This window comes from Stegastes partitus, unplaced genomic scaffold (assembly GCF_000690725.1).
Source record: "Stegastes partitus isolate 25-593 unplaced genomic scaffold, Stegastes_partitus-1.0.2 Scaffold379, whole genome shotgun sequence".
NCBI classification, from domain to species: Eukaryota; Metazoa; Chordata; class Actinopteri; family Pomacentridae; genus Stegastes; species Stegastes partitus.
This window is the reverse complement of record NW_007578110.1, coordinates 126,474-148,427: the sequence shown is the minus strand read 5'-3', so window position 1 is coordinate 148,427 and position 21,954 is coordinate 126,474. Positions and strand designations below refer to the sequence as shown.

Below are 21,954 nucleotides of genomic sequence, written 5' to 3'. Positions count from 1 at the left end.
ATGGTTCAATGACTCATTAAGGAGGAGACTACAAGCTCTGTTTTCTGCATTTGATACAGCAAAGGCCTTTAAAAACACTAATTGGAGTGTAAATGTGTCCTTTCTCTTGCATCTGTTTTGTTTGTTCTTATCTTGTTACTGAAATGAGCTTGTGTCAGATCAGCCATTGATCTCAGATTGAAGTTTACAGTACGAGGCAACAAGTTAAGGTGAACAAAAACCCTCAATATGTACAGAAAAAGGACCAGTATTTGTTGTGGTGTAAGAGCAGCACCTAATTGTATTCATTGCTTGTTGTGATAATGACAACAACAAAGCTGTATTTTAACAAGATATATATTTGCATAGATTAATGCCAAAATGCCAAATGCCAAAACATTAAGACCACTCAGATGAGTAAATATTGTTGATTACCTCATGACAGAGACACAACTTAATGTAAATGGTCACTTGTATAGCGCTTTTATCCAAAGTGCTTTACAATGTGTTTCTCATTCATTCAGCCATTCACACACACATTCATACACCAATGGCAACAGAGCTGCCATGCAAGGTGCTGCCTGCCATTGGGAGCAACTTCGGGTTCAGTGTCTTGCCCAAGGACACTTCGACTGTGGGGGACGTGGGATCGAACCACCAACCTTGCGACTGGAGGACAACCCGCTCTACCACCTGAGCCACAGCTGCCCCAAGGTCTGAAATTTATTAGACAGTAAGTGAAAAGTTGGCTCTTGCAGCCATACTACATGATGGATGTGGGCGAAATTAGGGGAATCAGGTTCAGGTTACTTCATTTGTACTGTACGTTGATTTGGCTTGCAAATAGCTACGACCAAACGACTGACATCACTGGGCTAAAAATCCATACTAGTGTTTCTGTATGTTGTAATTCAAGTGATCTGAGAGTAAACTAGACTTCTGAACCTCCTACTGATTCCGTTTTCAGGGCTTACAAAATCTAGCCTGCGACGCCACATTTTAGCCAATCACAGGGCTTTTCAGCGATCAGATGTGTAGCAACAATATCAACAGTGAAAGCAGGACTGTGTGGTCTTGTGGGTCAGAGCTGCTTTGGTGTAACCCATAGGACCAACAGCATATCAAGCAGGACTGACTGTTCTGTTCTGGCTCAGCAGTGGATTTGAGACTTTATAGTCTTACCAACTGCACAACACTAAACTAAAAAAAAACTGCACAACCGATGCTGTTGTTAGCAGGTAACACAGCAGTTCAAATGCCCATAGGTCACAGGCCACAGTTTGTCTCAAACACCTGTTGGATCTTCCTGCGGTATGTAAACTTTCTGATAGTGGAGTTGGGGGATGGCTACAACCAACAATTGCAACTTCCTGAAACACATCTGTTTTATCCTGTGAATGGCAAAGTAACAAACACAAAGCAAGACTGAAACTTTTTTTTTCTCGGCACAGCTACTTCCATCACTGTTCAGGAGAACAGTTTGTGCAACAGCTTCAAATAGAGACTGTGTGACAGTGGGCACTATTCACCCTATTTGCATGATTCATTATGTTGAGACTACAAAGTTGCACAAAAGACAAAATTCCTGAGATAGAATTGAGGAGGCAGTGGGATTCAGCCAAAGGCATTTCAGCAAACACGTTCCAGTCTCAACATTCAGAACATGTATAAACACTTTCACCTTTAAACTCGATCAGATGACACATCCTGCCTACTAGTTTGTTTGAAGCTTATTGAAACCTTATACAGCTTGTGCTTCAGCAGAAAATCTGATGACAAACAACTAATGTTCATTTGCAGCTTCTGGGTGTAAGAATTAGAGAAGGAGTTTTTCCTGCTCTTTTGGCATGTACTTTTTCCAAACTTTACAGTTTGTGTGAATTGCAGAGCAGTAAAGAGTCATCACTCATGGCAAGGCCACACTTCTGAAGGACTGCTGTCAGTTGAACATTTTTTTGAAAATCTTTTTTATGCAGTATAACAGCTATAATGTGATAAATTGCAAAAACAAAGTCAAATTTCTTTGTTTGTTTATTTTTCTGCCAAAAAATGGAAAACTTGGGATTAATATGTACAACATTTTTCCAGTTGCCCACTGGTGTTGTTACACTACATCAGGGGTGCCCAATCCTGGTCCTCGAGAGCCCCTATCCAGCATGTTTTAGATGTTTCCCTCTTCCAACACACTTGATTCACATGGTCAGGATCGTTATCAGGAGCTTGATGATGAGCTGATCATTTGAATCAGGTGTGTTGGAGAGGGAAACATCTAAAACATGCAGGATAGGGGCTCTCGAGGACCAGGATTGGACACCCCTGATCTAAAACATGCTGGATAGGGGCTCTCGCGGACCAGGATTGGGCACGCCTGCACTACATAGCACAGATATTTTACTATTTACCTTTTTACTGCCTTGACAAGCAAGATGTTTTTCACTCTGCTCCCCACACCAAACTCTAGAAAGCTATTTCACCATGCTAAATGTATCTTCCAACAAGTTGCTGACAACTTGCTCCTCACAAAGTCACAAATACACTTAATGTTCGCAGACTTTTTTCACCAAAATGTCCAGTTCTGCACCATAATGTCCACTGGTGAAGACTCCAGCACTAACTTTTTGATAGCTATATTTAGACTCTGCAGCTCTTTCAAGGTCAGGGAAAGATTCTGGTCTTGTTTCATACAGATGCTTGCAGTGGCTGACGACCCAACATGCCTCTTAACATTTAACCAAAACCACTAGTAGGAGTCCTGGTTTCTGGTGAAATAGTTCAGTTCTGTTAAGCTCTAGCAGTTCGTTCATTTATTGATTCGGTCAAAATTACAACAACACAACAATACAATTGGGAAAACCATTTCATTTAGAGATATAAAAAGTAATTTTAAGAAGACAGGTTTGATACGTAAGTGACAGCACTGAGTTAGACACTGAAACACTTAAACAGAAATGTATAGAAAAAGGAAGTCTAAAAAGAACACTACAAAAAAATGTAGGTATCTCGCAACAACAAGCTAACTGTGGGTAAGGTTGTTGCAGCACCATCAGCACGCCTTAGTGGTCACAAATAGTGACATAAAAGCTGCAAAAAGTTACATCTACGACCAACTAAAACCTAACCGACACCTCACATGCAGCACTGACGCTGTCTGGCTCCTCTGATGTGAACTACTGGACTTCACAGGAAATAGAGAAGCAGGCCCCAATTTAGACTGCAATCAAACTAAAGTGGTGTGCTCCCTGTGTAAGTGTTGTAATAGAAATGAACATGAAGAAACACATCCCTGCAAAACAACCACTGTCCTTCAGTCACAGCCTGAATGGGGCTGACCTCATGTGCTTCATCTACACAGTTTCAGTATTGACTTTAACGGTTAGTCATACAGACGAGGTTCGAAAAGTAAACATTTTTAACTGGTAAAGCGATCGTGCTTACCAAATTAGTATGTAAGTCTTTTGGTGCATTGTATACATTATCTAAAAAGTATTTTAACCAGCAGCCAAATCAATACATGCACCAAAAGGACTCCAAATCATTTTTAGGCTCGAGCAAGGGACACTGAAGTTGAACAATGGCCATTTGTCTTAGTGGCCTCCCTGTTTTTAATTTTTAATGAATTATTTTCTGTAAAATTCCTGCAGCCTATCTACTCCATTATAAACTCTGGCAAGGGTAAAAAAAAAAAAAAAGGGGGAATTGCCGTCTAATTAATTATTTCCAGCTTTTGTTTCTAATTAAATGCATGGTTAGTCTACTCTGTGAAGGTGGGTGTGTCGCGACAATGCTGTTTTACCAACGCAGACACACTTGCTGAGCCTGGTTTCTGACTGTCACACCCACGCATCTACAAGAAACATGATGCTGAGCAGCACAACAAAGAAAAGTTTGGAAAGGAAAAGGAAAAGAAAGTTTTTTTCTGCAGTGAAATCAAAACACACATACACACACTGTTGTTGTTCAGTAAAATGTAGGAACGGAAACCTAATGCTTACCAGTTTGTGTGTGTTTACAAGCCACAAAGCAGCATTTTCATACAGCTGAACGATATGAAATTTGATTGTGCATGTCAGCCTCCCTGCAGCAGCTTGGACCTCAAGAATGCTATAGCAACTTATATGAGACTTACCACGGGCGAGAAAAGGGACCCTAAACCATGTCCTATCTTCTAACTATGATTAATGACTGCCAACTGTCATGCATGCATCAAGAACAGAGCCATACATCATGCAATAACTACAGCTGGCAAATACTGACAAGTACACTGAAGCCATGCCACATTGTAGACCTAATAGCACGTTTCACTGTTCAAGCTATTTTGATTTAATATTCAAGTACATGTGTTGGAAAAATATTCAATATGTACAATTTTGACAAAATAGAAAGCAAGAAAAAAAAAAGTACATGTGCATGAATGCATACACACACACTCAGACACACACACACACACACACACACACACACACAGACACACACCTCTGTTCTTGTGTAATCCGTCATCTTGCCTATGGTTTTAATTCCTGTTAACTGCATGGTTGCATGCCGCTGCATCGTTCATTCTAATGGAATTGAATAACAGAGCTGCTTGGCTGCACTTGCACAGGCCTGCTTTAATTGGAATGAATGTTTTTTTTTTTTTTTTACAGAAATATTCAGCCCAATTTTTCTAGGCTTAAAGACAATGCGTGGCTAAAGTATTAGTCATTTTCTCCCTCTCTGGATTTCAGTCATATACAGAATATATATATATAATTTTCTGTGAATTTTTAAGGTAGGAATTTAAGGAAAAGTGTTGACAATTTGACACCACAGTGCGATTTCTTTACTGAACTAACCTTGTGTTGCCTCACAATAAAGACTGCCCTCCATCCCAGTAAATTTTGCATTCCCCTGATCCATAGGAACAGTTGCTATATGTTGGTTCAGCCCAGTTATAATAAAGTGCCAGATAAGGGAAACACACTGAAGATACCGCAAAAAAAAAGAGAACTTGCTGCAATATGCCTTCATTACACAACTGCAACACTATACCAGCTCACTGTGTAGTAAGGTTTTAAGATATGGAGTTTTGTCATGTAACTGTTTGATAAGTTGCATCACTTTTTGTAAAAATGGAATTACTTGAAATCGAGTTATCATGAAAAGACTGTTTCTACATTTATATATATTCACTGATGATACAAAGATGGAGTTGCAAAGAGCAGAATTTTGGAGATGAGTTTTTTGTTTTTTTTTACTGCCCCTAATAAATGTCTTTGGGGCCTGCCACTGGTACCTTTGCCCAAATGTCAACCACAGTGAAGCTACATGCTTCTAATCCACCACTGGTAGAAACAAACAAAAGCAGCTTTTTGTGACCATCAGACCAAACCGGGAAAAGGCTCAAGAAGAGGGACATCCAATGCCACAAACCATGACAACAGAACCAATACAAGTGAGAATACCTCATGTACTGATGACGGCCATGAGACATTATTAAAAACTGAGCAAAAAACTAAATATCGCATCGTCAAGCTACTGCTGCCAAGATTAAGACGCTTCAATAAAATTAGATTTTAAAATTAGAATCTGATCAATAATTCTATCCCAACTTACATTTTATAGATGTAGTATAATTAGTGCCACAGCTTGTTTTGTACTCAAAAATGTTGAGTCTCTCCTAATCATGTATGTCATTGACTGTGTACTGCCGTTCTGATATGGCTGCATCACACAAACCTCAGGACTGGGAAACTGTGCCCAAGTTTACAAGTCTGAAATCCTACAAAAGATCCATTAAAATCTTCTTCCAGGAGTCCAAAATGTATTAGAATGCAGCACAACCTAGTTTTTATGCCTCTCACAGTAAATTGGGGTGTAACTTTTACAACCACGCTGTAATCCACTGAAGCTATTGACCTGATGCTCTAACAAGAAACGTCATTTGTTTATTCGTTCTCTGTGAATGGGTTGCTTGCCCATTCTCGTCACTGTATATGTACACAGAGCACTCAATACTCATCAGCACACACAGTGACATCTTAGGGGCCAGATTAGTGCATGTGCAATATCCACCCTCCACCAAAGTGAATTAATTGTCTAATGGCTTTAAATTGATTAGGCATGTCTCAGGTTTGAGTTGCAAATCTCCCTCTAATCCAGGTATTTCCCTCTCAGGATAAGCATGGGATTGCTTTAATTAGCAACATGGCCATGTGTGTTGGGTACAGTAACATGGCAGCAAACACCTGGAGCTGAAGTTACAGTGTGTTTGGGTGATAAGGGCTTTTTACGCTGGTGCATTTAGCCACTTGCTCAAACACACTCAGATAATGCCACAGTAGAAAATGCTAAGCTGGCAGAAAATAACAAAAATCAATTTGCCCAGGAGGCGCTATACACAGTGAACAATTCTAAAAAATTAGAGTGTTAGAGCTTTGGTGTTTTGACTTTGAGGTTTTCTTGTTCTATTAAGTTTTTTTTTTAGTCTAAAAGTAAGAAATATAGCTTCTAACTGTATAGACAAAGCCTAATAAAGTCATGGCTGTGTACTGCCTGCCTAACTAGTACATGTTTTATCTTCTAAAAATGTTTTCATTCCATATTTCCAGCCCATAAGTGGCACTTTACTGTGCATGCCATCTGAGATTACAAGATTTCCAAATCAGAGTAATTAATAACACGACCATGCTACAAGTTTCATAGTCCCACCCCAAGTATCGATTTTCAACTGCAGGAATAATATAAAAAAAACATAAATGAAATGAAACCATTGTCATGATTTATGCTTGTCAATTCCCTGGTCTTCACCCACTTGGGGGACAAGTTCCTGAAACTAAATTCTGACAGGGGAATATTTCTTTTCTACCAAACCTCTGCAGACTGGAAGTCATCGTCTTGGCCAATATTTTAGTATGTCCACAGGCATTCATGGTTCCCTCCATAGACGTCACATCCCCAACGCCTTTTACACTGGAACCCATCTGAGATGAATAAATGTCTCTTGGTCTCATCTGTCCAAAGAATGTGCTCCCAGTTTTCATCAGGCTAGTTTACATGTTCATTGCTACTTGCAAGTTTTTGCTAAAGACTAAGCACAATTTTTTTCCCGTTGAGGCTGACACTACGCAATGTTTGTCACACTTTTTGAGCTGCAACGGAAACTCTGGTTTCCATTGAAAACTACAGTATCAAGTCTAAAGCACTTTTCCATCCATTTTTCAGAGCTAGACCAAACAAGTAGCACCCTGCTCATGGTGCCATCACTGTTACTCTGACTCATGGTGCTATGGCTTGTTCTATACCTCCTGATTACTGCTGGAACTGTGTCGTTGATCACTCACCTTCCTCTATCCATTTTCTTTTTTTTTTGAAGTCTCACTATTAGATTTTTCAGTTCCTCTGGGGATTCTTTTCATGTGGAGCCATGATGAAAACATAAAGATAGATGCAGCTAATTGGTCCAAACCTGAGAAAGTTTGAGTGTACACAGGTCATTTTAGAACAATGGACATGGTTAAAATGGTTAAACTGATTAGAAATCAATTTAATTTCAGTGATCACGGGTTTTGTGTGTCAGTGATCACAGATGTGTTCATTTTTGTTGCATTGTTTCTATTTTGTGTTGTGAATTTGCAATATAGTCTGCAAAGTACTTGTTTTTGATTATTCATAAGAGAAAATACTCTACTCGTCAACATAGAAATATTGGCGATATTGAGAAGTAAGACATTGGATGTACAACTTAGATTTCGCACAGGGCTGTACTGTATAAAACTGGGAGCAGGTGTGCAGGAAGGTGAGGATCAGGTGATTGGGGAGAGGCAGAAACTGACTGAAGACTTGTGCAGGACGGACAGGGAATGGCAGGAAAACTGACCAAAAAAAAGCAAAACTGTGAGACCAGCATCCCAAATAATCATGTTGGTACTTGTTTTCTTTTGTTTTAAAGCATGTTCACAACATACAACAGAGACAAAGAGTCACTCTAGATTAAACACGCTTCTTTTCAAGAATGAAACACCCTGTTTGTCAGGAAATACATAAACTCAAAAAACCAGCTTGTGTAAATTATAAACAGATTTTTCACTGAAGTGTGTATTCCATGTAATATCATGATGAGAAATTGCCAGTGCAATCATACACAAACAACTCATTGAGAAAACCCTTGCCCTGAGCTAAAAACACAGCAGTTGGTCTCCAATATGTGAATGACAAATGAATATCACTCAGTGGGTCAGATGGTGTAGACACACTCCATGCTCTGTGCTAATCAGGCCAACCTACAGACCTCACATACCATCAGGACATCCTCCAGGGGGAAATTAGTACTTTCCACTTTGCTAAACGAGTATACTTTCCTCCCTGGGCAAACACATTGTTTGTTACATGGGTAATTTCCTTATGTATATTGTGCTACAACGGGTTACATACCAATTAAAAGTAAAACATTCAGTTTTATACTGGCGCCGAAAAGTAAATTAAAGCCTAATTTTCTGATTCTTTCTCAGGAGAAAGCTGCTAAATAAATCCTGCTATTGTGATTTATTTATCAGTTTAAACTTTTAGCATCACCTACAGTAGACTCCCTGTTCCTGCTGCTGGTTTGTGTCGTTAAATTGTATTTGAAAAGTGATAGCCTTCTCAGTATTGCCTTCTAAACCTTGTTCCTCTTGTCTTTTTTACTGCATGAGTTTCAGGCCAACATTTGCATTCTCTACACATACTGGAAAGGCCTTATAGATTAGGATCAAGCAGGGACTACCACAGCTTGAGCCTGAAGCCAATGTGAAAGTAAGTTGGCTCACCCGCTGCTCTCCCCATCTTCTGAGGGGGGAGGCCCTCGAGTGTTTGGAAAAACTATAAGTTGGTGTTGGACTTAGTTACTTTTGCTGCAGTCATTTTCATTTAAAGTCTATGATTAGCATACTGTCATAAGAAAAGGTGTCTTTAGTTTTGTGCTTAGATGTGTTTGTCAGCTGTAACTAGACCTGGCATCATTACTTTGTGAAGTTAACAACAAACTTTTAAAGAGGCCAACAACAGGACTTTTCAGACATGGGATGGTAACATTGCTTAATCAGTCTGTTAAAGTGGTGGTATTCTGTCATTCAGACATAGGTCACTTTTATGTTGCAGCTTTATTCAGACATATGTACCACAGCAACAGAGAGAGCCATCCGATATTCATCATAAAGGCCCAACTGGACAGTACATCATGTGACGTACAATATATAATAATGTGCTAATTAACAAAAGCCTTAATCTAAACTAATAGCATCCTTTCAAACTTCCCAAGTAACTAACTTCCTAAACACTGAAAATTCAAAATAAAAATGGCATGACAGCTGTGGTGGAGCTCAAGACTCTACCCGAGGACAGTTAATGTGTAAGTAATGATTTGACTGCAGCAGATAAACTGTGACCTTGTTCACCTGACTGAGGTGTGAAAACATACACAGTTTGACGTGCTGTTAGATCCTGATCAATCCTGTCTCCATGTCTGGGATCATTTCTAATTTTAAGTAATTTATGAAGTTTCTGCTGTTGTTCTGTGCAGCTCTCTTTCACTGGACGTGCTCACATGCATTCTGCTGCTGTCTGATGTTGCAGGCATTTAATAAACTAAAAGAAAAGACGCCTACAAACAGTTGAAAGCAACAAACTGAACGTCAGCTCCTGCTAACGTTCTGTCAAAACCCAGATTACATCCATTATTGGTGAGTCTCTTTAATCTGACCTGTTACAGACTCTGTCTTCGTTGCAGTGAAGCTTTATTTTTTCTGAACATTTCAGTTTGTAGCCCAGTAGATGGGAAATGTTAGAGCAAAGTAAATGAGAAAGGCATGCAAACTGTGTCTTTTGCTTTCTGTGATGTTTTCAGAAGAATATTGTGTCGCATTGTGGAAAAAGTGCAAAATTGAAAATTGCAGCTCATACCTGAAAGTATGTCTCTTGTGCATGCCTATCCATTCACGGGACATGAAGTTCAAACTTGTGCTTTGTTGAAAGTGATACAGAAATTTCACTAAATCCAACATATTAAGATTGTTGTCACAGTTTGTACAGAAAAGTGACCAGGGTGCTAAAGCCAGCACGATCAGATGCATCAGATTAATGGAGAAAAGTGAATATCCTGCTAACATTACCACTGTACATGTATTTGATATCTAAATTGAAAGTCTCAAACATTAAAAAAACTGTATAACAAATACAGAAAGGACATGTGACACACAGCAAAAGGAACAGGATTATTCAAGCACTGCACTGGAAGTAGTGTGATTGGGCTTTCTGTCGCTTGCCATCCAATCTGGCCTGTCTTTGTGCTGTGACTGTACACTTAGTTACTGTTAGTTCCTTAGTAAAGGCCCTCTAAATGCAGAGCTTATTTCATTTTGCCTGCATCTGTGTGTTTTTCCTTTCATTTTTCTGCTGCGGCTCTGAGCTTCACCTTATTCAGGGAAATCAGAACTGCCTCCTTCTGCTCACATGAACTGTCTGTTGAGCTACAACTACAATCCATAGTACACCACTTTAATGCAACTAAAACTGTGCTAAACTGTCCGAGCAACTGAGATACAGTGACAGGAAAGCAGCACACTCTTATCAGGCCTTTCGCTCTGAACTCCTGGCCCAACACTGGAGAATGTTGGCTGGAGATTGTGAGTGACACGATCCGGGGCACGGGTCAACCTTGACGAGTTCCAGGTCAAGATCAGGGTTACAGTAAGTGACTTGTCAATTATTTGTCAGTTAGATGACATCTCAGATTTTTGGTGGTGTAGTTGCATATATTTGGGTAGATATGATGTTTGGATGTCTTTAAATTAGTGATATATTGTATACATGTGCTGTCCATTCATTGTACTGTCTGCCATTTATCTTCATGTTGGAGGTAGATGTTTAACTTTCTTCTTGTAGAAGTCCGGCTGTAGGTTAGGTAGCTTCACTTTGAGATAAATCACTCATATTCGTAATGATGGTGACGCACAGCGATGCAGCATGCTGACATTTTATTAGAAACACACTGTTAGAGATGATGCTGGCCTTTATTATGACCTTTGTTTAGTTGAGGGTTCTCACTGATTGCTTCCAGCTCTTCACTGCTGACACTGCTTTTGGCCGGCTTCTGTATTTTAGATTGGAGAGGATGAATAAATGCTACTTATTAATCTACCTAAAAGCAGGATAGCTCTATATAGGACTATGTGGTCACCTCTTGGGTCACATGTTTGGGTTATTTGTGGACTTAAATCAGTTTATAAAGTGTTTGTTTGTTTTATAAACTGAGTCCATTATTTTTATAATTAGAGTGTAGAAATGTGACTACATTCAGGCCAATTATAAAGGATTCAGTGTTTCCCCACCAGAAGGCGGTAACGATTAATGTAACAATTAGTGAATAGTCAAACAGGGCAAATTTAAATAAGGACAATCACTTTGTTGTCTGATCATCTTCTTTGTGGGTAGCAGAGGAAGCATGCATGGGGAAAACTTGGTCTCATGATCTCAGTATTTTCATCATGGCCATTGGTGCAATAAAACATTCTTTTCCAACTCTACAGAAAAAAACATCTTCCCAAAGCCAGAGAACCAGGTGATCTTATTTTTTCCTGGTCAGTCATGTGTATGAAAGCAGCAAAACTGGAACTCTTTACCTTCTCTAGGTGGCGCTCTTGTCTTTGTCTGTTCAGCTATAGTTAATCTGATCATTTTTTCTTGAAAAGAGCAACTCGGAAAAGCAGGGTCTGGGTATAGGTTTAATCCCTCCTGAACTATACCTCTGTAAGGTGAAATCATGCATTATTTGTGGGAAAATGCTACCCAGCATTAGTTAAATGCTTGTGTAAGTTTAACATCTCCTTCTTTCTTTTGTCTTTGAGAGGAGGAGGACGTGTAAAGAGCAGCGAGGTGGCAAAACAAACAGCTTGTCAGCAGAGGTCAGCTTATCAGGCTGCTACATGACTGTGTATCACCCACTCGCTGAGTATTGAGCCAGGGAAATGTGGCTCAGCGATCAACCAACCCGCTCCATTGATTAACAGCGTCTTCTCATTCCTGGCCAAGAAATTGGCTTCCCCCAACATGTGTCGTTTGTTTGAGGAGAAACGAGGCCCGGTGCCATGTGTTTGTGTGCTTACGCTACGTTCGCTCCGAGGAGAGGGTACACTTCCAGCTGAGCCACTCTGCATTTAAAACTAGCAGCCAAATGCTTCTCATATGGAGAGGGGCTCTAAAAAAAAACCCTTCTCAGTTTGAACGCAAGAATCTCAGTGTTCGCCTGCTGGGCCTGATCTTCCTATTGGCTCAATATTTTGGCCCCTGTTGTACCATAAAGTAAACCATTTTGTACACCCTCGCAACCCCCCCACACACCCTCCCACCCCGGCCCCTCCTTCTTATAAGCATTTATCCCCCTGTCACCCCGTCTCATCACATACATGCACATACAGTACACTTATTTTGGCTCACAGTGGGTGTGTGGGCTATTCAAACGTCCTGACTCAGAGATTTAAAATGTCATTTAAAACCCATTCAGTGCTGTTAAGGCTTGTTTTATTTTTCCAACTTTAGCCTACAAGGTCAGTTTGCACCAACAGCTGATGAGCGATCAATAGGAGATTTGAATTTAAAGAGCCGTGGCCCCGGGGGCGGTCAGTCGCCGGTGCATGGTGTTACCACAGGGGGGGGCTAAGCCCAGGGGCTCAACAGAGGCCTATATCCTTCCACACACCCTCCACCCCCACCTTCCACTCCACCTCCCCAAGCTTGGTTAACTCTCAAGACCATGATTAATTCATGGTGGATTACAGTCTGGAGGCAGGGGAGAAAACTGGGATTGCATACGGTCCTAACTGCACACGCAGGGTTAGGGAGATAAAGGTTCCCCCGGATTCATGCCACAATCCCACCGCCCGACTCGCTTCCCTACAAGTATGAATAATTTTTTCATCCTTCCTGCAAAAGATCACGCCTCAGTGTTTGGGCTTCTTGATTATTATTGCGGCTATATTCACCAAAATAAGTTAGGAGAAGTCCCTCCCAGCCACCAGACCGCACTCACTGCAAGAAAAGAAAGCTGCAGGGAATAATAATGTAGGAGCGGGCTAATAAAAGCATAACAAGCAGGAGAGCCGCGGTCACGGCAATTTCATCATTGTCCTTCACAGTTGCACAGCTAACTGCTTATGGTTAGTCGACGACCTCAAGTAACTGAATGGAAGAATGTGAGGCCGAAGCTAAAGCAGTTGGGAGAAGAAATGGCATCAGCATAAGTTGTGAATTCGCTCCCCCTTGTGTTGGCTGCAGCAAGCCGGTCCACTAAATGCTCCATTGCTGGGTAAAAAGTAAAATCAGCAGAAAAGTTTTTTGTCGTTCAAACCCTTATTCTATTTGTCTATGAATTGTTTAGGATCTGGTGCAATGCTGCCCGTAGCAGGGAAAAGAGAAAACTCCAGTTTAACATTACCACCACAAAACTCACACTGCTAAGCAATACTCTGTAGCGGCCCGACACCTTTAGGTTCTCATTCTGACTCATTCTTTCCTCAGCGTGTCTTTTCATTTCTTTCTGCCAAATGCCATTTCAATTTCACTCATTGTTTTTGAATCCCATTAATCAGAATTAACAAATGTTTACCTGTCACCATGTCTGCAAAGGCCAATTATTTCACACTCCAAGTGAATGGAAAATTAGTCGTGTAGACAAAAAGCGTTCATTATGAAATGAGTGACAACGGCCTGAAAGGTACCTTACAAAGAGCCCTGTGATGTACAGCTGCACTGACTCATTATACACTGTCATGTCAGAATATACTGTAAGATAGCTGCTCAAAGAAAATATGTTAAAATTCATATGTATATTTTCTAGTTTTATTAGAAACACATTTTTGTCAACATGTTGTATTTATACAGTGAATGGTCTAATATGCACTGGAGGTCACATAAGCTTAGGTTTATTTGAACAATAAAAGACATACCATGAGGGCTTGATATTCAAAGAGATGTAGCAGCTACTAGCTGCATATTTGACCATCAATTTTTAATAGTTTGGATTTTTCTTCTTTGAAGACACAAAAATAAAACCTGTCTAAGTATGTTATATTAACAATTTTATGAATGTATTGTCAGCAGACTAAAAAAATTAGGAAGTCAATTACTCCTTTTAACACTTACATTTTGTCTCAACACGTTCTGCGATGATGGTGCAAAGCACTTTAACAGTATTTGTGCTATTTTTTTTTTTTAATTTGGCAAATGTCTACTTTACTTGTGTTTTTATTATTTTTTTTTTTAATTTTTTGTAAACAACATCTTGTACAAACTAGCACAGTGAACCACAACCCCAGCAAATGTGTTTTTTATCTCCATACAATATAAATGAAATCAATACAAAAGTTTGGTTGGTTGCTTGGAACATTTTTATATGGATCGAGAGGTTCTAAAACATGGTTTTCGAGACTTCTGGACTCCTGAATTAAATAGATTACGTAAACAGTTGACTGTTCTAAGTCCCATTTAGAACCCCAGTAGAAGATTTTTAGAAGGTAGACTTCATTTCAACATTTCAAGTTCACTTCCATTTTAAATAAAGGGTTTGCAATCCGTAGAGGGTTTTGACTGGTTTGCCTTTTGAAGGCGGCCTCCTTCAGGTTTGGTGGAAATTCTGGAACCAAAACAAACAAATAGTCCAGGCGGTCTGTCATTTCCTCTGGTCTTCAGAAACAGAGTGTGAAAAAGGTTAAGTGTCAATATGGCAGAGCCTTGAGAGGCAAAGAGGTCTGAGGAGCTTCTGAATAAATACAAGGGACACATCTAGTGCCTCAGACATGGTCTGAACGCCGCTCAGCCTTCCTACAGTGCCAGGTCAGCACACAACCAACCCTCGGCCCCTTTATTCTCTCTCTGTAAAGCTATTGAAGTCTTTGACAGTAGCTAATGATGTTTTCATGTTCGGGACATACTATAGGAGATTTCGAAAAGGGTTGTCTTTTACCTCACCAGTGAGTGTTTGGGGGTTTGGTCGCTACGCCAGGCCACTGACAGGAATTAGGAGAGGTGACAGGGTGCCCCATGGGCCCAAAGAAAGAGGGGTGGATCGGGCTCAGTTCAGCAGTCTCACCCAGGTTTTTCATTTTTTATTAACTTTTTTTTTTTTTGGAAGTCCAGTTTTTGGATGCAGGATGGATGAGGGGTTGGAGGGGTTCAGAGAAGCAATTGAAACACCCAAACACAATTCTGAAGACAGTGTTTTTGAGCATAATTTTTATGCCGGATACGCTTTCCCCACAAAAACAAAAGATCAACAAATCAAATAGGAAAATAAATAAATATCAAAACACCAACAAAAAAAACAGAAAAAAAAAAAAAACTTCAATGGCGTTGCCCTAACCCTGTCAATATCCATGTCCCTGTTCTGGACCCCAGCCCCCATCAACACCAAAGCTCACCACCCTCCGTCAGCAAATCTCTGGCCAGTAGAGTCCACTCTCTTAAGAAGCTACCAAACGGTGCCCTCATTCATTTCCGAGGGCGGGTGGGACAGGTGGTTGTTGTATCCGCTGCCGTTCAGTGACAGTGAGGTAAAGGGTGGACTAGGGCCGAACACCTCGGAGGAGATGCTGTGCAGGGGCCCCGGGATGCCGGGCTCCGGGCTGGGAGAGTCCCCCGGGTGGTGGGACATGATATCAGAGAAACGCTGCACCTCACTGGAGGGGTGGTGGCCTGGCAGGGGGTGGTCCATGCCTCCAAGGGGGGTGCCTGTGGGGCCTGAGGAGGGCACGAAGGGCAGATCAACGGGGGTCTGGGCCTGCGATGACGGAGGCCCCTGAGGGAAGAAGTCATAGTTTCCTCCCGGGCCGTAGTACTCGCTTTGATAATCTGCAGATCCAAGAGAAGGAGAGAAAAAAAAATCAGCGTTAGCTCTGACTGAGAACAATGGGTGTGCAGAAATAATTCCAGGGACGTTGAGGAATTCATTGAATATACATAACTTGATTTGTATTGGAGAGAGAGAGACCCTCGCCGTGCTACATTAGTCACAGAGCACGTTACACTTAAATCAAAACTGCAATTGGGTGGGGAGAACAACGTGGCCACAAAATTAATTAAAATGGGGGCCATTTCATCAGCGATTCTACCTACTGAGACTGACTTTCTTTTTTTTTTTTCCCCCCTTTTTTTTTAATTCAGCAGAATATTATTAGACTTTTTGCTTCAGCAGAAAGGACAAAGGCCTGAGCACAAATGAAATTCTCTGAAAATTACCAGATTTGAAGGAATAGTGCAGTGTTGGTATCAGATCGCTCAGGTGTAAACTAACTTCACTTAAAGGGAACTCTCTGCTCACTGATTTCCACAAACCTCTGGATGAGGCGACCCAAAATGAATAATACATCATATATGCATTTGTTGTATTTTGAAATGAAGGCCTTAGTGTTGAATATCTAGCAAGCAAAGGCAGATAGTCACTGAATTGTGTCTATTTGTTCATATAGATATTACATTTATGCACTAATTTAAATACATTATTCTGTGAAAACTGCTGAAAAGTATTGACAGTATTTATTTGAGGTGGTAATTCCACTAAAGAGTAAAAACCACATACATCAAACTGCTTTATTTCTTATCCAGCAGCCTCACTGATGAGGTCTAGATATGATCAAGTAGAATAATGTAAAAAAAAAAAAAGTGCAATATAAATGGCAGGTAGGCAAGAAATGGGAGAACATGCAAATAGGATTTTTAGAAGCATGAAATGTTAAGACTAAATTGTTGAATGCCAGAATCACGCCTGAAGTCATTTTAACAACAATGAAGAAAAAAAAAGATCATTTATACGATTAAACAATTTGGATGATTGGAAAAAAAGAAAACAAAAACACTCTCAAATAAAAGAGCAAAATAAGAGGCATACCTCCGTAATAGGAGAAGGGCCCGTTGGGGATGAGTTCTCCGGGCTCCAGCCGGTCCACCAGCGTTCTCATCCGCCGCGGGCTCCGGAAAAACGCGTGTCTCCGGGCGCCCAGCGCGCTCAGCTGCTTCATGCGCCTCTCTTTGGAACGTCGGTTCTGGAACCAGACCTGCGCACAGACACACGAACACAAACACACACACACACACACATATATGGGTCACCTTGTGTCACTCAGCAAACACGCAATAGGCTGCTGACGCCATTTTGATTGCACGTCAATACTGTGTGCGGCGGATGGGAGGAGAGGGACAAATGGAGATGATGACGGGAGCCGGGAGCTGCTTTACCATTAATAAATATCTAAACAAACAAAAATGGGATTTTTTTTTTTTTTTGACAAAATGCAAATAAACCTCGCTGTGTAAATCCCCGCTATTCAAAAGAAAGTGTAATTAGGTGTCATATTTACCTTGGCACCTGCACAGCACTGGCTTCTTAGCAGTGTCAATAACCGCGCGCTCTCTGTGTGTTTTGCGGCGTGCGTGATGAGCCGGTGCCCTAAATCCGCAATGCTCTGCGGCGGAGAGGACTGCGCCCAATTATCGTTACAGGAGCGAGGAGCACATCTAACCTCCCTAATGATCTTTTAACCCTCCATTTACTCCGACTGAAGGCTACAGCAGCGGGGGCTTAAAATCTCCAATTAATACTTAATAGGAGGGTTGTTACCAATATATTACCGGGCTCTTGGAGGTTATCATTTCCTAATCTATAGGCCGGCTTCCTTTAATTACGCTCTTCCTTTTCTCCCCCTCATGCTCATACATATTAGATACCTCTACTTCACCACTTTCACTTTATCGCCATTAATCTGCTATAGCGTTTTACCTGAGATCTGCCCGCAGCCTTAAAAACATTATGACGCTTTTCTTTAAAAGAAAAAAAAAAGAAGGAAAAAAAAAGGAAAATCCAAGCAGAATTAAAATACATAAATGCTCCATTTTTAGGCCGACTTTTTCGGAGGTTTTGGCACATGAATTTATAATGTATTTAATTTTATTTTAATGTTTGTGCGCAACAGAAATTAAATAGTCCTCCATATAAAAAAAAACTATTCTAATATTAATAATAGTAGTAATAATAATAATAAAACTGTGTCATCAGTTGACTGCTGCTCCTTGTTTAATTCGACGCGGCCCTGCTGTAATTCAGAGTTCTGAGGAGACAATCTGAAGACCCTTGAAACAGATTTCTGCCTTTCCACTTGGCTGGAAATGCTCACAGCATGGCTAAATGTGGTCGCAAAACGTGATGGCAGCGCTGTGCCAGGACTCCCAGCGCTCCCAGCGCTCCCAGCAGCCCGGCGCCAGTTGGCGACTTTGCCCCGTCGAGCGCGCCAAGAATCAAAAATACCCATATAAATTACCCGTTTCCAAATCAACCTCGTCCGTCGGCCAATCTTTGGCTTAATGAATTCAATGTGACCGCGCAATTTGAAGGGAAGAGGCCTCCTCTAAAGAGGGGTGAAGGATGTGAAAGGGGGAGGAGGGGTGATGCTGGGGGAGGTGGAGCCTCTCTGATGGGATGAGGCCTGCACGGTCATGGCAGTCTGGCAGCTTGGCAGGGACATTTTTCCATAAAATATAAGCTGTTACATCACACCTTTTAATGGGTGCGTAACACCCTATAAAACAGAAAAGGCGCGAGCCCACCTCCTCAACCTGTGGGTGTCCCCTGAATTCTATTTCCATAATATTTCAGACCATCTCAGACAGATTCAGAGGAGCTGAGATGATTTACTGTGGAACTATATTTAAGTCAGTGGGGACGGAGGAAGCTATGATATAATTATAGCGGTGGTTTTTATTAAGGGGGGACCCAGTTGGAGAAACACCCCATTTGATCAAATGATGGACTGTTGGATGTATGTTTTTGGGGGTTTTTTTTTTGGTGGTGAATTTACGAAGTGATGGTGAAAATCTTGTGGGTTCTAAGCGTACCTGGATGACCCTCATGTTGAGGCCGGTCTCCTGGGCCAGCTGCTCCCTGATGTGTCTGGTGGGTTTGGGGGTGGCGGCGAACGCGGCCTTCAGCGTCTCCAGCTGCTTGGCCTTGATGGTGGTCCGGGGGCCGCGCCGCTTCCCGCCCAGGTTCTGGTCGTCGTTCTCGTTGTTCACCGTCTCCTTGTCAGACAGGGCGGCGATCTCCGTGTCCTTTAGGACCACGTCGTCCTGTAGCTGGTCTTGAGAGTCCGGTGATAAACTCGGATCGCTGCATGCCGTTACTGCGGAAATGACAGATGAATTTTTAGAAGAACCAGAGTCATTGATCATCGCAGTGATAAACTGGTGGCCCTGCTCCCCAAAACTGTTTATCACTGTGGACTGTCAGCACGGCGGTGTGGGCCAATTAAAGGTGGCTGACCCCAGGTCAGGGATGCAAACAGCAACAGTATAATGACTTTTTTTTTTTCTCCCACATTTAACAAATTTCTGTGGTACTGTTTAATGCGCTGAGAGTCATATAATAATCACAACCCCTTTAAAGAAGTTTGGCTAGATCATTTTTACAAATGTTATAAACAAAAACAGCTGATCTCATATTTAAGAGTCTTACATCTTAAGGAAAAAAAATGTAAACAAGCTTAATAAAATAATTCTACATGACAGATTATGGAGCAAAGCTGCAAAGCTATTCAGCACATTTACATAACAGGCCAAATGAAGATGATCTGAACTGCTGTAAGAGGCTCGAGAGGCAAATATTACGCATTTTGGAAAGGAATCATCTGTAGACACCGGGTTGGGTTTTTTTCTTGTTTTTTTTTTAATTTTTAGTTTTTAGTTTTTGTCTTTTTTTTAAAAAAAATTCTCTTCTCTGAGTGTCGACTGAGTCTTGATCATGGAAATGATGGAGCCACCGCGGGGCTGAACACACCACATCCATCACAATTTATCCACGCACGCACACAAACGTACACACACACACAGACACACACACACACACGGTCGCAGGGCTGCCTCCGTACCTGAGAGGAGGTTGGTGTCTTTTACACTGGTGTTGTTTAGGTAATCGTCTTTGCAAACGAATTTGTTTTCGTCTATGATGTAGAGCTCCTCCCCGGTGGAGAGCTGCTTATTGCACATCATGCAGGTGAAGCAGTTGAGGTGAAACACTTTGCTCCGGGCCCTCCGGACCAGGTCGTTAGGAGAGATGCCCTGCGAACACCCGCCACACTTGGTGCCGAACCGCCTGGAAGAGAGAAATGAGCTGCGGTTACACTTCTGATCTCACATCTATTAGACATTTTAATCACAGGCTGATGCTGAAACGATGCAGACGAACAAGTACAACTGGTACAGATTCACATTTTAAAACGCTGGACTCGGTGGTCCAAAATCCAAATCCTAAAAATATAATCTAAGTTTGTGTTATACCCTTTCTATTGATGGTAACTAAAAATGAACAATTTGAGAGATATAACAGAAGCACAAAGCATTATTAAACATTACATTTAAATTGAAAAAAATTTAGAGGAACAAGTGCAGATAGTTATCTCAGATATTTATTAAATTAAGTAAAGAAAACAGCTTAATGGGGAAACTCGCGTAATAACGCAGTTATAGAGATATTTTTTTTAAGTTTGTGTAATTTGCTATAAAACAAATCTTCATGTCTGATAATAATTATAATAACAGTAGAAGCAGGAATAAAAGGAATGACTGAATTTAGTTTTGTGCTGCTACTTTTATAAGTGTGATTGTTCTTTTTAAATTTCTTTTTATAAAATAGGAACATATGACTTTCTATCTCTATAAACATTTGCACAACCCTGCGACTATTTTTTTTTTAAATTATTGCTTTTCTTTATTTTTGTTTTGATTGCTTCCCTCCTTTCTTTTTTTTTTTTTTTACATCTGCAATCTTCCAACATAAATACATTTTTAAATCTGAGCCTCAGCAAACACACCCGCTCCTCTAACACAGCAGGTTGGTTTTAGAATAATAAATTAGAGCCCTGCATTGACTCCACCGTTAAACAATGTGTATTGAGTGGTGTGCACTGCTTGTTGACTGCACGTCTGTGATTGCATTGTCTGCGGACTTGATCTTTTCAACTAGTTTACTATTCAAATCCACTTATCACGTCCCCCTCAGCCGGACTGAGCAAACACACCGGGCAGCGGCTCCTCGGAGTTTGATCCTGTGCGCTGCCCGGACTAACTGCAAAAAAAAAAAAAAAATACAGCCCAAGTGTGATTTCCTCGATTTCCTAACAAACCACCCCCCACCACCACCCCTCCACCGCCGCCCTCCACCCCGCTGAGAGAGAGCTCACACGCGTTTAATGTTGCTGCTCCTTTTTTTTGTTGTTGTTTTGCATAAGAATCCAAATTAACAAGCTTTTAATTACTCACTGCTAATCAAAGCTTATCGCCTCCAAGTCCTCATTCACGCCTGCAGGCACGGACACGTCGGTTTATTCAGTTATTTAGAGAAAAAATAAACAACACAGATAGATTGTAAATAAGTCTGCAGTCAACAGATGTTCTTTGGAATTATTTTTGCCTTCTGATAATTTAGTTTTTTCTTTTTCTTAAATTTAAATCTGAACTGTTGAACAAAGTTTTTAGTTTTTAAATAATCACCTTTATTCTGGTGACTGATAATAAACACAACTCATGTTAAAGTTAGATTTAGTGTTTGAAGCTATTTTATGGAGTTGTTCCCCATCAAAATTTGTTGTTCCTTTTCCCACCTGTTTTCTAAATTTCTTTCTTTAGTTTCTTATGTTCCTGTTTACCTGCTGCTTCAACCATCCGGCTTCTCACGTAAAAACCAGTCACATTAAAAAAAAACAAAACAACTGCTGATGAGTTTTTCTGCCACCTTCCCAGTGCTTACCTAAAGAAATCATTTTTGCAGTACAGTCTCCCCTCTCGAGAAAAACATTTCTCTGTCAAATTACATTTGCACTCGCAGCACTGCACGCACTTGACGTGCCAGGCTCTGTCCAGCACGTTGAGCAGAAAGCGGTCCAGGATAGGCCTCTCGCAGCCGGCGCAGTGGACCATGGCTTTGGC

The 21,954-nt window shown here is 41.0% G+C and overlaps 1 protein-coding gene across 1 annotated transcript; it reads right to left on the bottom strand.

The window, feature by feature from the left end:
- Positions 1-15,454: 15,454 nt before the first annotated feature.
- On the bottom strand, positions 15,455-21,945 carry LOC103359515 (LIM/homeobox protein Lhx1). Its single transcript, XM_008284888.1, has 5 exons — positions 21,776-21,945; positions 19,899-20,122; positions 18,871-19,154; positions 16,871-17,036; positions 15,455-15,834 (listed from the first exon to the last, which is right to left on the bottom strand). Exons 1-5 carry the CDS (start codon positions 21,943-21,945, stop codon positions 15,455-15,457), a joined length of 1,224 nt encoding a protein of 407 aa, XP_008283110.1.
- Between the last annotated feature and the right edge of the window lie 9 nt (positions 21,946-21,954).